The following is a 13,588-nucleotide window of genomic DNA, read 5'->3' as shown; positions in this document are numbered from 1 at the left end:
GAAGTTGTATAATATTCACTTTGCAGAAATGGTATGTGACTGAATTTTAGGTGATTTGTGGTTGCTTAATTGTACATTATGTTCCAAGCAAACACTCTGGAAATGCTGCTTTCATAAGCAGTATAATAACAATGAAAATAACTTGAATCCGAGCAGAGGGCTAACTTTGCGCTGAATACTATCTGGAAACTTTTTGGTATTTAGGGGTGGAAAGAAACTTTAGAGCTTACTTAGAATCTTAAGTGGTAGAAGGAGCCCTTGTAGTACCCTGGTTCATCCCATCATTTTATAGAGAAAGAAACTCAAGCCCAGTCAAGAAACCCATGGCCCAAACAAAAGTCATGAAGGCAGCAAGCAACAGTACTATATGAAACTTTGTTCTGAGTACTGATCCTGAGTCTTCTCACTATGTCACTTTCTCATTCCCAAGTTTGAGAACTTTTTAATTTTGTTACTAATATATCAAAAAACAAAAACTCCAAAACAAATTTCCTGTCAAGGGATGGGAATATTAAGCAATCCCCATCAATTGAGGGGTAGCTAAACAAATTATAGTCTATAAATGAGATGGAATACTATTGTGCTATAAAAAAGAATGTAGGAGATGGTTACAGAAAAAAAAAATTGAAGACAAATGAACTAATGCAAAGTGACAAGAGTATAACCCAGGAGAGCAATTTATTTAACAACAATATGGTAAGTACAAACATTTCTAAAAGATTTAGGATCTTCAAAGAACACAATCATAAACAATTATTCATATTGTTATGAAACTTGCTACTCAACTCTTCCTAGAGAGGTATTACAAAGATTATGCAAGTTGAGGCTTATTTTATTTTATTTTAGAGGCATGGGCAATGTGAGAATTTATTTTGCTTAATACTTTTTTACATTCTTTTTTAACATGTTTCTTTATGAATTATCTTGGAAGAGAAAAATCAGAATAAAAGAGGAAAAAGAGGAAAAGGGTAAAACATCCTATGTGCTGATTTATATTCAGTATCCATAGTTATCTTTGAATGCACATGGTGTTTTTTATTCAAAGTTTGTTGGGGCAGCCTTGGATCACTGAACTGCTGATAAGAACTAAGTCTTTCATATTTGATTTTGTACAATCTTGTTATTGTATACAATGTATTCCTGGTTCTGTTTGTTTACTTAGCATGCAAATCTTTTTAGGCTTTTCTAAAATCAACTTGTTCATCATTTTATACCATAACTGATTCAGCCATTCCCCAATTGAATGACATTTATTCATTTTCCAGTTCTTTGCCCCTACAAAAAGAGCTGCTGCAAACATTTTTGTGCATGTGAGTCCTTTTCCTTCTTTTTTGATTTCTTTGGGATACAGATCCAATAGTGCCACTGCTGGGTCAAAGAGTATGCACAGTTTTATAGATCTTTGGCCATAGTTTCAAATTGCTTTCCAGAATCATTGGATCATTTCACAACTCCACTTGCAATGCATTAGTTTTACAATATATTCTAATGGATTTTGTTTTTTCCTGATTTCTTGTGGGGGGAGAAGAAAGGGAATGTGTGAGGGAGAGAATTGGTATCTGATAATTTTTAAAAAATCAATTAAAATTAAGCCACCAATTATGATCCTCTTCATCTTATTAATAAAGACCTTTGTCCAGAAAGATCATATGTAGCAAGAAAAACAATTCTTGCTTTGTCAAAAGATACAATTATTAGAGAAAGATTATTTAGTTCCTAAATCATTCTGTTAAAAGAATTTGAATTGAAATCAGGATACCTGGATTCCAGTTCCACCTCCTACACCCACCAGTTATTTGACCATTTAATTTTTTAGAACCTTGTTTTCTTCATCTGGGAACAAAAGGGGAACAATATATCTGTAATTTCTACATTACATAGTTGTAACATATAAAACCTTTTTTCAAATCATAAAATGCCATATAAATTAGAATTAAAATTAATAAAATATTCATTCCTAGCTGAAAGTTATTAGCCATCTTAATCCTGATAACATTTAAAAGTATTCTTGCCCCTTTTCTTTTCTCTTTCCTTCCTTCCTTTCTTCCTTCCTTCCTTCCTTCCTTCCTTCCTTCCTTCCTTCCTTCCTTCCTTCCTTCCTTCCTTCCTTCCTTCCACTTCCTTCTTTCTTTTCTTCCTGCCTTCCTGCCTTCCTTCCTGCCTTCCTGCCTATCTGCCTTTTCTTACTGATCAAAACATGTTGCTTTTAATGAAATAGGAAAGCTTCCATACCTCTTTAATAAAAGAATATATTTAATTGGTAATTTGACATGTCTTGTGGTTTTAAATTTGGATTATTATCTTTTACTCAGTTAAAAATTTGTTTCATATTTTTGAGGGAAACATATTAAAAACGAAATAACTAAGAAATACAATTTTAACTTAATGCATTTACAGAACCTTATGAAAGCAACATTTCATATAGATCTGCCATAATATTATCCTTGTTAAGGAATCCTGACTCTTTGGGCTGGTGAGGGTTAAAATTTAATCAGACATCAAATTACATTTGGTGATGCAGTTACTTCTGAGGTCTGAGAAAGATCTGAATTAAAGAGTTTCCCAACATTTTGATTGGGTCTCAGCTCTGCTACTATGTTAAGACTTTCATTCATATGACAAGCCAGTTATGAATATCTAAATATTTTCATGTTGAACAATATTACTCAGCTTCAAGATCTCTATTTCATTTGATTATAAAATAATATTTCTTTCAACTTACTTTGCAATCCTGAAGACTTTCTAATTCTTATATCTGGATTTTCAAACATTTTCTACTAAGTATTTTATCTGGACAGAAAGAAAAATGACTTTGGGCTTGAGTTTCAAATCTTCAGAATGGAAACATTTATGTATAATAGATATATGGACCTAGAAAAGATCTCAGAAATTATCCTAAGTAGTTCTTTTTTGTGTAGGTGAGGAAATTAAGTCTAAGATGAGCAGTTAAGTGATTTTCTCAGTTATATAGGCAGCAAGTATTGAGTTAGGAATGAACTTAAGTCCTTTGATTCCAAAGTCAATGAATCTTTTCATTGTCATACCTTCTTGGATGATCCAAAATACCTCTTTTGAGGCTCAGAGAATTATACTGCTTGACTAAGGTTATTAGAGTTAAAATTAGTACAGTAATATTTAATTATTTATATTTTAATTAAGGGTTACAAGGTTGTTGTCCATGGGCACCAAATTTAAAGGGTGCTACATCCTCTTGATATTACTTGTATTCCTTCAACAACAAATAAATAGCAAAACAGTAAAACTTAACATCTACTTTACAAGAAAAAAAGTTGCAATGGGAATTTCTTTCCCTCTGATTCCATTTGGTATACACAGAAAAGACTTCACCATATTATTCCAGAGTCTCTGCTTCCACATAATTCTGCCTTCCCTCTGCCCCCATACTCTGTTTAATTGAAACAGGTAGGTGAATAGAGTCAGTATTGAACTTTAAGTCAAAGAAACCTTTTCAAACCCTGCCTTACACAATTACCAGTGTGTGATTGAATAGTGAAATAATGACATTTCACTATTCATTATTTGCTACTCAGCTATTTAACTTCTATTGATCTTAGTTTTCTTATTGGCAAAATGGAAGTAATAATAACACTTTTCTCAAAAGGTTGTTGTTAGTATCTAATGAAATAATGTATAAAATATTTTATACATCTTGAAGCTTTATATATTAATGCTAATTGTTATAATTTTTATCCTCATGATTATTAGCACTTGTATTATTAATAATTTTTTCCATTAATAAATAAATATTGGAGGCACATTTTGTGCCACTTGCCACAGGAGTAATATGTAATATAAGTTCTGGGTACAGAAATATCTAATCACGATTTTTCTAATTATTATCCTAAAAACACAAAATCCACTATACCTTTAATAAGTCCTTTTTCTTGAAGAGTTTTCAGAGAAGGTCTTCGGGTAATGAATTTCTTTAATCTGCTTTTGACTCTGCTTTTGTCACTTGTATCAGAAACACTGTGCTGTAATCTAAATACTGGAGATAAAAAAGAAAGACTTTTGGTAAATCTCCCTTTTATTATTATTATTTTATACAAATTAAATTTAGAACTTTAGTCAAAGAACTGTTACCTGCCTCAAGGCTTTCTATATATGTGATGTATATGCAATGCTCTCTCAAATGTAATATTAGTGATTTTGTATTCTTGAAGTGTGCATATGACCTGATAAAATCACAATTACTCAGATGACTGAATTAAATCAGTTGTCTTTGGACTATGTTGCCTGGATGAAGGGAATATCCTCTATCTCAGAAATTGTTAACTTTGTTATTGCAGACTCTTTTTGCAATTGATGAAGCCTATGCCTCCTCTTCTCAGAATAATATTTTAAATTCATAAGATAAATACGAAAGTTATTAATTATATATCTGTATATGCATTTTATCTTTTGGTACTCTTTCTTGGTATAATTCTTATTAGTGCTTTCCTTTTGAAATTAGTTTGTACATATTTTTTATTTATTTACCTATACATGTGGTGTGACTCTACTGCCTCCATCCCTCTTAGTAGAACATATGTTCTTTGAGGGCAGAATTATTTACTTTATGTCTTCTTATCTCCATCATCTTTTGCAGTTCCTAGCACACAGTCCATAATTGATAAATCTTTGCTACATTTACATAAGGCATAAAAAATAAAAGGGCATGAAAATGTTGGGATGGATTTTATGGATAATTACTGAGCATACCTAACTTTATATTCAAATATTTTCAGATTTCATAGAATTTAGCTAATTTAAGCATCTTTTGTGGTCCAAAATACACATATTATTTCCCCAAATTCCCTGTTCAATTTTAGAGTAAGCTTCCTCCATAGCTGAGAAATTTGCTATGACTGAAAATCTAGGTTGAGTGAATGCTTTCATTGTTTACTTGGGAAGTAAATAAGAAACAACGAATGTTTGTGAAATAACGTGTATTCAACTGCTGGATGTGAATAAAACATTCCATTATAACTGCTATTCAGAGAATTACTAATGACCACTTTTTATACTCTATTGCATACTTTTCACACCACTCTTCACTACAGGCCAGATGTGTTTCTATGAGGAAACATGCATGGCATCTATTAATCATAAAAACCTATAATAAGAACTGAAAGAAGATACAGGTTGCTGCTTAGGTGGAACTTTACTCAAGTCCCAAATTTTTATCAATACTTTGGATAAATAACAAATGGCTTCCTTTTCAAATTTGTAAAGGAAAAATATCTAGGGAAAAATTAGTATGTTCAGTTAGAGTCAGCTTTCAAAAATATATCTGGAAAAACAGCATACTGACATGAATATAGTAAGATGCCAATAATAGGAATAAAGCAAAGTCTGACATTTGGTTTAAAAAAGTAAATTTTATAAGTATAAATGTATTGGTAGTTTTGCTGTACTCTGTTCTGATCAGAACATATCTAGAATAAATTGTGTTCTTTTCTAAACACCACATTTTAGAAAGGAGAGGAATAAGGGGAGAACTTGCTTTATCAGCAAGTGGAGTGGGATTGGGGATTCAGAGTTATGAAGAATTTTGATAAAAAGAAACATTTCTTAACAATTAGAGTTAACCCAAAAGTGAATAGATTGCCTTAGGAAGTTATAAGATCTTATTGGAGATCTTCAAGCAAAGACTGGATAACCATATGTTGAGTATATTGAGAAATTTATTTTCTGAGGGATTAGGGACTAAAAGTTTGACTAGACAACTTCTGAGTCACTTCCAGATTTAATTTTGTATTCACTATTACAAGGTTTGCCCTAAGGTACATTTTGTTTTTGACAACAATCTTCCATTCCTCACAGAAGCCCATATTTAAAAGTTAATGAAGTATCCTTTACCTGAAGCAGAATCATTTTCACAGAGTGGTCCTTCTCTTTAAAAAGCCATCTCTGATGATATCCAACAAAACATATCTATTATCTATCTAGTGCATTCAATATTAGGACACCTTCACTTGTTAGGAAGTTTTTCTTTATGTGAGCCTAAATTTTCTTAGCAATTCTTTAACTTTTCCTCTCTTTTTTTTCTCCTCCACATTGTTCTTACTTCTACACACGAGCTAAGCAGAAGGTCCTACACACTAGTTCCACAGTATAGAGCCTCTTTTATATGAGACCATCTCTGAAAATAGCTGTCATATCCTATACCTTCCCCTTTAGGTATTCTTTTCTCCATGTTAAACATTACAATGCTCTTTAACCTACCTTTATATACCATTATTTGTAGTTGCTTAATTATTCTTATCACTATGAAAAATTCTTCTTAAATATCCTGATCAACATCCTTTTAAAAACACATTGCCCAGAATTCTACCAATACTCTGCACCACTTCTATTTAAATTCCTTCTTCTGATATTATACTTTTTACTCAGGGCCCTGCTAAGTGACTGGCTGAACTGTAAACTAATTTAAATGAAAACCTTAATAGTAATTAATGATTTGATGTGTCACTTCTCCATGATAATGCATATATTTTAAGAAGAACTGTTAGCGACTTCCTTTACTCAGAGAAGAGGTTAATGGATTTCAGGAAGTGACAAAGTCCCTCAAATAACTGGATAAAAATCCCTTCTTTCTTGGAATAATTCCATACTAGTCTCACAGGATAGTCCCTAATATCAGAATTAATGAGAGCAAAAATATATGAGAGCTAAAAATATTTTTCTAAATGAGAAGAAAAGGAAAAGAAATACTGGCAATGTAGTTATCACTTCCAAAAAGTTTTTTTTTTTATACATAGAAATATAAATGCTCACTACTTTACTCAATTAATGAATATTGATTGATTAGGTATCATGTTGTAGCCATCAATAAAAATATTTAAGATTATTCTTTTCTTCAAGGATTTTATAATCTAGTTAGAAAGTTAAGAAAATAAATAATTAACAATACAAGTTAGTACATGGTGAGAGCCATTGCAAGTAAAAGAGGAAATGCCTAAGAAAACAAAGGTTCAGGTTTCTGAGTATATCAATTTATTAATCAAAGCATGCTAGTTGAATAACAAATTAAGACTAGCCCTCCTCAGCTTTAGTACTGAACCCCAAACACATGGAGAGACATTTTATGCATTAAAAACAATTAAATTAAATAATACCAATTAATTAAGAGAAAATAATTAACCAAGATACAAAAATAAGTAATCTGACTTTAAACTGAGGGAAAGATTAGGGACTTTACAAATTGAGAGGGGGAGCACAAACAAATGCCATTCCTTGATATCAGAATAAAAGGTGTACAACTCCCTTCCTTTTCCCCCTCCCCTCTGCACCACAAGTGTCTGTATATAATCAAGGAAGTATGGAAACAATAACTGATTGGCTAGCATAGGGCCAGTTTTCAGATAAAACACATCTATTCCTTGAGACATATAACAGTAAAAAAGTACTTATGCAAGCCTTCATATCTTACAGAGTTTCTAGTCCTCATATCCTAGGTCCTTACTTAAGGGTCTTTAAGCAATAGGTAGAGGAAGCAAGTTTCCTAGATTTGTACGGCTAGATTCAAACAATGCAATAAAGTTTTCACACAATTCCCAAAATTGAATAAAATTTTCTCAAAAGACAAAAATTGGGCTAGATCCATAACTGAGCAGAAAGGGAACTGAGCTAGATCCAGAATTGTCACAAGATGGAATCTGTGGTTCACTCAATTCCCACTATCACTTGCTGTTTTAAATCCTTCATTATACTGGTGGGTGGTAAAAACTGTAAGCACTATATTAATTCAGAATTAGTAGGAATCATTATGTTGTAAGGTTGTCTGTGAAGACCAAATAGAAGATTTAGAACATGGGTTAGGCCCAGATCGATTAGTAAAATTTTCCAGATGAAATGGACGAGTAAGAGTATGTGAGAAGATGAAATAATGTTAATATAGACTCAAATCATGAAATGATCTGCATAATTTCATGTGATATTGAGAAGACTAGGCTAGTGAGAACAGAAATTATATGATGAGTAACAGTACGTTATACAGCAAATATGAGAATTTTTTTAGACAATAAAATAGTCCTAAATGATAAAAAATACATTTTTTAAAAAAAAAAATTTAAAAAGTGAGACCTCTTAGTAATTTTAATGGCTTCTCTGTAGTCATTAGGAAGAAGTATCAAACCTTTTAGTGATTCAAAGAAGTCAAATCCAATTTTGCAGAGCTATTGGAAATATGGAATTCATTTTAGTGACCATTTTTAGTATAACCAGGGGCTCAGTTAGTAGATCTATGATTATGGACAGATCTAGTACAAGATCTGAGTCTTATGTGGATCATTTTCATTTTGACAGCTTTTCCATAGAAATAACCTTTGGAGAATATTTCCAATCAGAGTTTCCTCCACTTTCCTCCAGAGACATGAGATTTTAATATGATTTATTTATCTCTAAGAAGCCTCAATACTCATACAAGTACCAAGGCTAAAGGAACATTGAATTCAGAATAATTTAGAGAAAAAGGAAACGTGCAGAAATAGGGATAGTAGATCTTTTTTTGTGGTGGCAAAGAACTAGAAAAAAACCCATCTGTCTATTGATTGGCCAAAGGCTAATCAAATTATGAAATATAAATACAATAGACTATTATTATGTTGTAGTAAATTACAAAAAGCAATGTTTCTTGGAAATAAGAATAGTAGAACAATTTATTCTGTGACTAAATTGTAAAGATAAACTTTTTAAAAATTAATAATTTAACCAATACAAAGAGGATCTGTGATGAAACATCTTAACCACCTTCTGAAAGAGAATTCAGGTTTGCATTGAGAATTCTCCCCCCCATGTGACCAGTGTAGGAATTTGCTTTGATTTAATAATTGTTACAAAGGTTTTATTTATATTTTCTTTAGTCAGAAGAGAAAATAAAATTTTGCTAATGGAAAAAATAAAATTTAATTAAAAAATAATATAATTTGAATTTTAATTAAACCCAATAGAAAATTGAAAGGATTTTTGCTCAAGCTCATGACTGACCAAAACAAATTTCCCTTATGGTGCATTCTACCTTTATGATTTTCTATCCAGCCTTTTTTCTCAAAGTCAAGATCATATATAAATAAGTTGGGATTTTGATTCATTAACTGAACAATTATCGTCTTAGTTGTATGATAAGAATTCAGGAAGAAGGGAATTTTTTTTTCAGAAAAGACATAAGAAAAAGGAAAAGCGTCTTCTGGGTTATGTTTGAACATACATAAACTTGCTCTTAATTTGGGTCAAATCATAAAATTATTTCAGTCACTGTAATTTGCAACAAATTGAAAGTTGGCTTCAATAGACATATCAGTTGGGCCATCAATTGGTTCAAATGTTATATATGTTATATTCTTTGAGTAAAAATTTGGCTGTTCTTGGGTGAAAAGAAGATCATATTATTAAGAATGTCAGTCTTGGGATAAAATTTACTTCAATTCTACCATTGAGATTATATATCATGAAATAGCCACTACTTAAAAAAAAAAAAGAGATCATTAATGTTAACATGTGCTATTATTAGTCTACAATCTAAAAACCTTGCCATTTTCCATGAAAACAAAATAAAGAAATAGAGATACAAAAACATTCTTTTCTTGTTTCTAATAAGAAGTAAAAATTATGTGATTTGGAAAGAACTTTGCAAATACAGAAAGCAATGTAAATGTTACATTATAAAAATAATTATGTATCTAGTCATATCTCTTTGGAACCCTTAGATACTATGGTGATAAGATTCTTAATTAGGGAGATAGATATGTGTGTTATATTGTTTTCAATAGCACCATCTGGCTCTACATGTGAGAAACGTGTGTAAGGTGCACTGATTTCCAAAGGAAAATGGTTATACATTTCCAAGTATTCTATTTTTTTTAGGCTTTCGTATGTAGTGAAAAGTCTAGCAAACTAACAAACTGCTCTATGCATAATAAGTATAGCAATCTTTCTTTTCTTCTTACATTGTTTCATTAAACAACTATTTCCTAACCATTTACTATATGATGAACCCTGAACTAGGGATAGAGCTAGGGAAGATAAGTTTAGGTAAAACAGAGCCCCTGCCCTCACAAAGATTACTGTTTATTAGAGAAGTAACAGACAAACACAAATATCTATTAAAGACAATATATTACCTGTTGTACATATTAAAGTCTCAGGAAGAAAATTGTTATAGACAAGGAGGTCAGGGAGAGCTCAAATGGAGAAAATGATATGTGAGTTGTTTTAAAAGATAAGTAGGATCTATCAAGAAAAAGGGGAGGAAGGATATTGTAATATGAACAAAGGCAAGATAGTTTACAGTCTGGTTGGGCTGGAAAGTAGTTTATATAGAGAAGTAGTTTATATAGAGAAGAATAAGATGATGATGATGATGATGATGATGATGATGATGATGATGACAACATTACATAACACATTGAGATTTACAAACTTCTTTCCTTGCAATTTTAGTTTCCACATCTTTTTTTATGACTCAATTCTCATGTAACCTACTAAACAAAACATTTTCTGGGTTCCCCTCAATACCTAGGTGCTAAAGCCTTCCTCTCACAAAATGCTTTCATTTATGCTATATATCATGTAGCTACTGAAGTTGTCTTCAAATTGGGGCAAACTTCCTGAGGGCAGAGATTGTGTCTGTCTTATTTTTTTTAACCTTTAAATAACTATTATTTATTTAAAAATATCTCTTCTTTTTAAATTTTGAGTTCCATAGTCTCTCCTTCTCTCTCCTTCTCTCCCTTACCTGCTGAAAAGGCAAGCAAAATGATATCAATTATACATGTGAAATTATGCAAACTATTTCCACATTAGCCACATTTTTAAAAAGAAAGGAAAAAAGTGAGAAAATGATACTTTAATTTGCACTCAGAGTTCATCAGTCCTTTTTCTAGAGGTAGATAGCATTTTTTAATCATGGGTTCTTTGGAAATGTCTTGGATCATTACATTGATCAAAGTAGTCAGGCCTTTTACAGTTGATCATCATTACAAAATTGCTATTAATTCTACTCAGCTTGCCTTATTTTTTTCCCTGGTGCCTGGCACATAGTAAGAATTTAATAAATGATTGTTGACTTGATTTATTACTTACAACTCACAAACTCTAACTTCAAAATCTTAACTCTTAAGAATCATCAGGTTAGCAGACTATGACATTCCCCAAATTAATATGATCTTAGGCTTCATCAAGTAGGACAATTTCAAGCTGCATCAAATAGGGATGTCTTAAACTTCATTTTGCATATTCCATTCAGTTCTGGGTGACACATTTAAAGAAAGATACACACAAACCTCTATTTCCTTCACTGACCATCCCCAATTCCTGGAAATCTCTTCTCCCCTCATTTGTGCTTTCTGACTTCCCTGGTTTCCTTCAAATTATAGACAGAATCCCACCCTCTTCAAGAAGCCTTTCCCAGTTCTCTTTCATCTTAGTGCTTTCCCTCTGAGATTTTGTCCAATTTACCCAGGTTATATCTTATTTGTACATAATTGTTTACATGCTGGCTTTTCCATTACACTATGAACTCTCTGAGAGCAGGGAGGGTTTTTTGTTTTGTTTTGTTTTTGGTGGTGTTGTTTGTTTGCTTTTTGGCCTTTTTTTTTTTGTATTCCCAGCACTTAGCACTGTGCCTGGTGCTTTGTTGTTGTTCAGTGTCTTCATGACCTGATTTGGGATTTTTTTTGGCAAAGATACTAGAGTAGTGTGCCATTTCTTTCTCCAGCTCACACAGCTAGTAAGTGTCTGAGCCTATATTTGAACTCAGGATGATGAGTCTTCCTAACTCCAGGCTTGGCACTTTATCCCCTGGGTACCTAGCTTTGCCAAACACAGCTTTCTCTCTGGTCTGCCCCCTCTTTACCCCCCCCCCCATTGCAAGCCTATTTTGAATGTTTGTTGACTTGATTTGATTTAGAGGACAATAGCCAGAGTGATAACAATGGCCTTTAGATTATACCCTATGTGTGTGTGTCTTTCCTACTTAAAAAAAAAACAAAAACAAAAAACACTAAATATTATTGGAATATTCGCTTAAGGATAACTACCAAATAGTCCTCTTTTGCAACAACATGGAACCACCCCTTGTTAAGTTAAGCACCCCCCAAGTCTACCACCTCTGCTGAGAAGATGAAACAAGTTTCACTGACAGTTCTCCAAATCTCTTTCCATTATACCATAATGAATTCACCAAAGTTGCTTTTACTAATGACTTTGGAAGACAGATTTTGAAGTCAGCAATCAGTTTTAGATACAATTAGAAAATATTCAAATGTGACAAGTCAAATTTTAAGGCCTCAGGTATCATTTAACTTTACTTTAAAAAAAAAAAAGAATACTTGAGGAAAATTAAAGCTAAAAATGGACTTTTAAGTAGGAACCACTTTTTTTATTAACTGAGGAGCCTGAGAGGGTTAGGAAAAAATTAAAGAAAGCAAAGAAGTCCTCAATTACAAAACATTGGTTAGTTACAGGGTCCCTTTAAATAACAGCAAAAGTCCTGGAATATTGTGGTTTACAAATCTCATTTTAACAGCCAAACTTATAAAACAGTTTATGCTTTTCTGTTGTCAGGGGAGAAAAACTTGCCAAATTGTTCATTTTAAGTAAATATAACATAGCCAATTAAGGAAAGTACAATTTAAACACATGCCTATGATAATCAGTACATAGTTTGCTTCTGATTTCACTACTGATTTTAACAGCACACTGTTCCATTTTCCCACAGCACTAACATGACCCCACACATACTTTTAGAAACTTGTAATCACATAACACAAATAAAAGGACACTTTACTGGAAAATACACAGCATGGTACAATAATCCATCATTTATGAAAAATAGAATTCAGCCTTTTCTTTCCCCTCAGATTTGCAACTTTCTGAGGGTGAAGCATCCGTCACTTGAGGGATTTATTCTAAGCCTGTGACTATGTTGCTTCTATTCCTGTTTTAAATCTTTCATTCAAAATTAAAAGTACCCTAAGAAGCACAGGTTTAAATTCCAAAGTGTTTAGCCCAGATTAAAGAAGAAATAGAGTAAATGTTCATAATTCTACATATTGCAAAGTCTAGGAAAATTACGTCTGAATTGTGATTAATTTTCTGGGCTTCACAGAATTTTTGCTTTTTGGTTTGTTTTCATTCTGAGTCTCCTTTTTCTTTTTTCTATTGTTAGCTACTTATTTTCCTTAGGATCTGAGCAATTGCTTATACATTTATGATTTCTCAAGTTCTAAGATTTTCCAATAGCAAAATACAACCTGAGCTGTAATTGATAATAATGTCCACACAGGCATTTGCTTTGAGCAAAATACTAAACTAGTTGAGAGATTTAATTGATGCTAAAGCTGTTCACACTAGAGGATGGTTAAAATCGTGGGATCTTTGATTTGATCTTCAATAAATATCACTACATAAGAGATTTGGTGTAAGCCTAACCTTGAAGTTGTTTTTATACCTGGAACAGCAATTATGGTGTTAAACTACCTCTAGAGGTTCAGAGAGTTATTGTAATGAGCCATCTCAGCATATTTAAAGACAGACTTTAAAAAGCAAGGAGAAAAATGGCAGCAAAGGCAGTTTTGATGGATTT

At 32.1% G+C, this 13,588-nt stretch overlaps 1 protein-coding gene across 3 annotated transcripts in view; it reads right to left on the bottom strand.

Moving 5' to 3' along the window:
* ARHGAP15 (Rho GTPase activating protein 15) overlaps positions 1–13,588 on the bottom strand; it is an 818,431-nt gene that overhangs the window by 354,414 nt on the left and 450,429 nt on the right. For all 3 annotated transcript variants that reach the window (XM_074302035.1, XM_074302034.1, XM_074302036.1), the window contains exon 9: positions 3,887–4,009. In XM_074302035.1, coding sequence (XP_074158136.1) covers positions 3,887–4,009 — 123 coding nt within the window. The remainder of the gene's footprint in view (positions 1–3,886; positions 4,010–13,588) is intronic.

This window comes from Sminthopsis crassicaudata, chromosome 3 (assembly GCF_048593235.1).
Source record: "Sminthopsis crassicaudata isolate SCR6 chromosome 3, ASM4859323v1, whole genome shotgun sequence".
Classification (NCBI taxonomy): Eukaryota; Metazoa; Chordata; class Mammalia; order Dasyuromorphia; family Dasyuridae; genus Sminthopsis; species Sminthopsis crassicaudata.
This window is presented reverse-complemented; position numbering and strand designations above follow the sequence as displayed.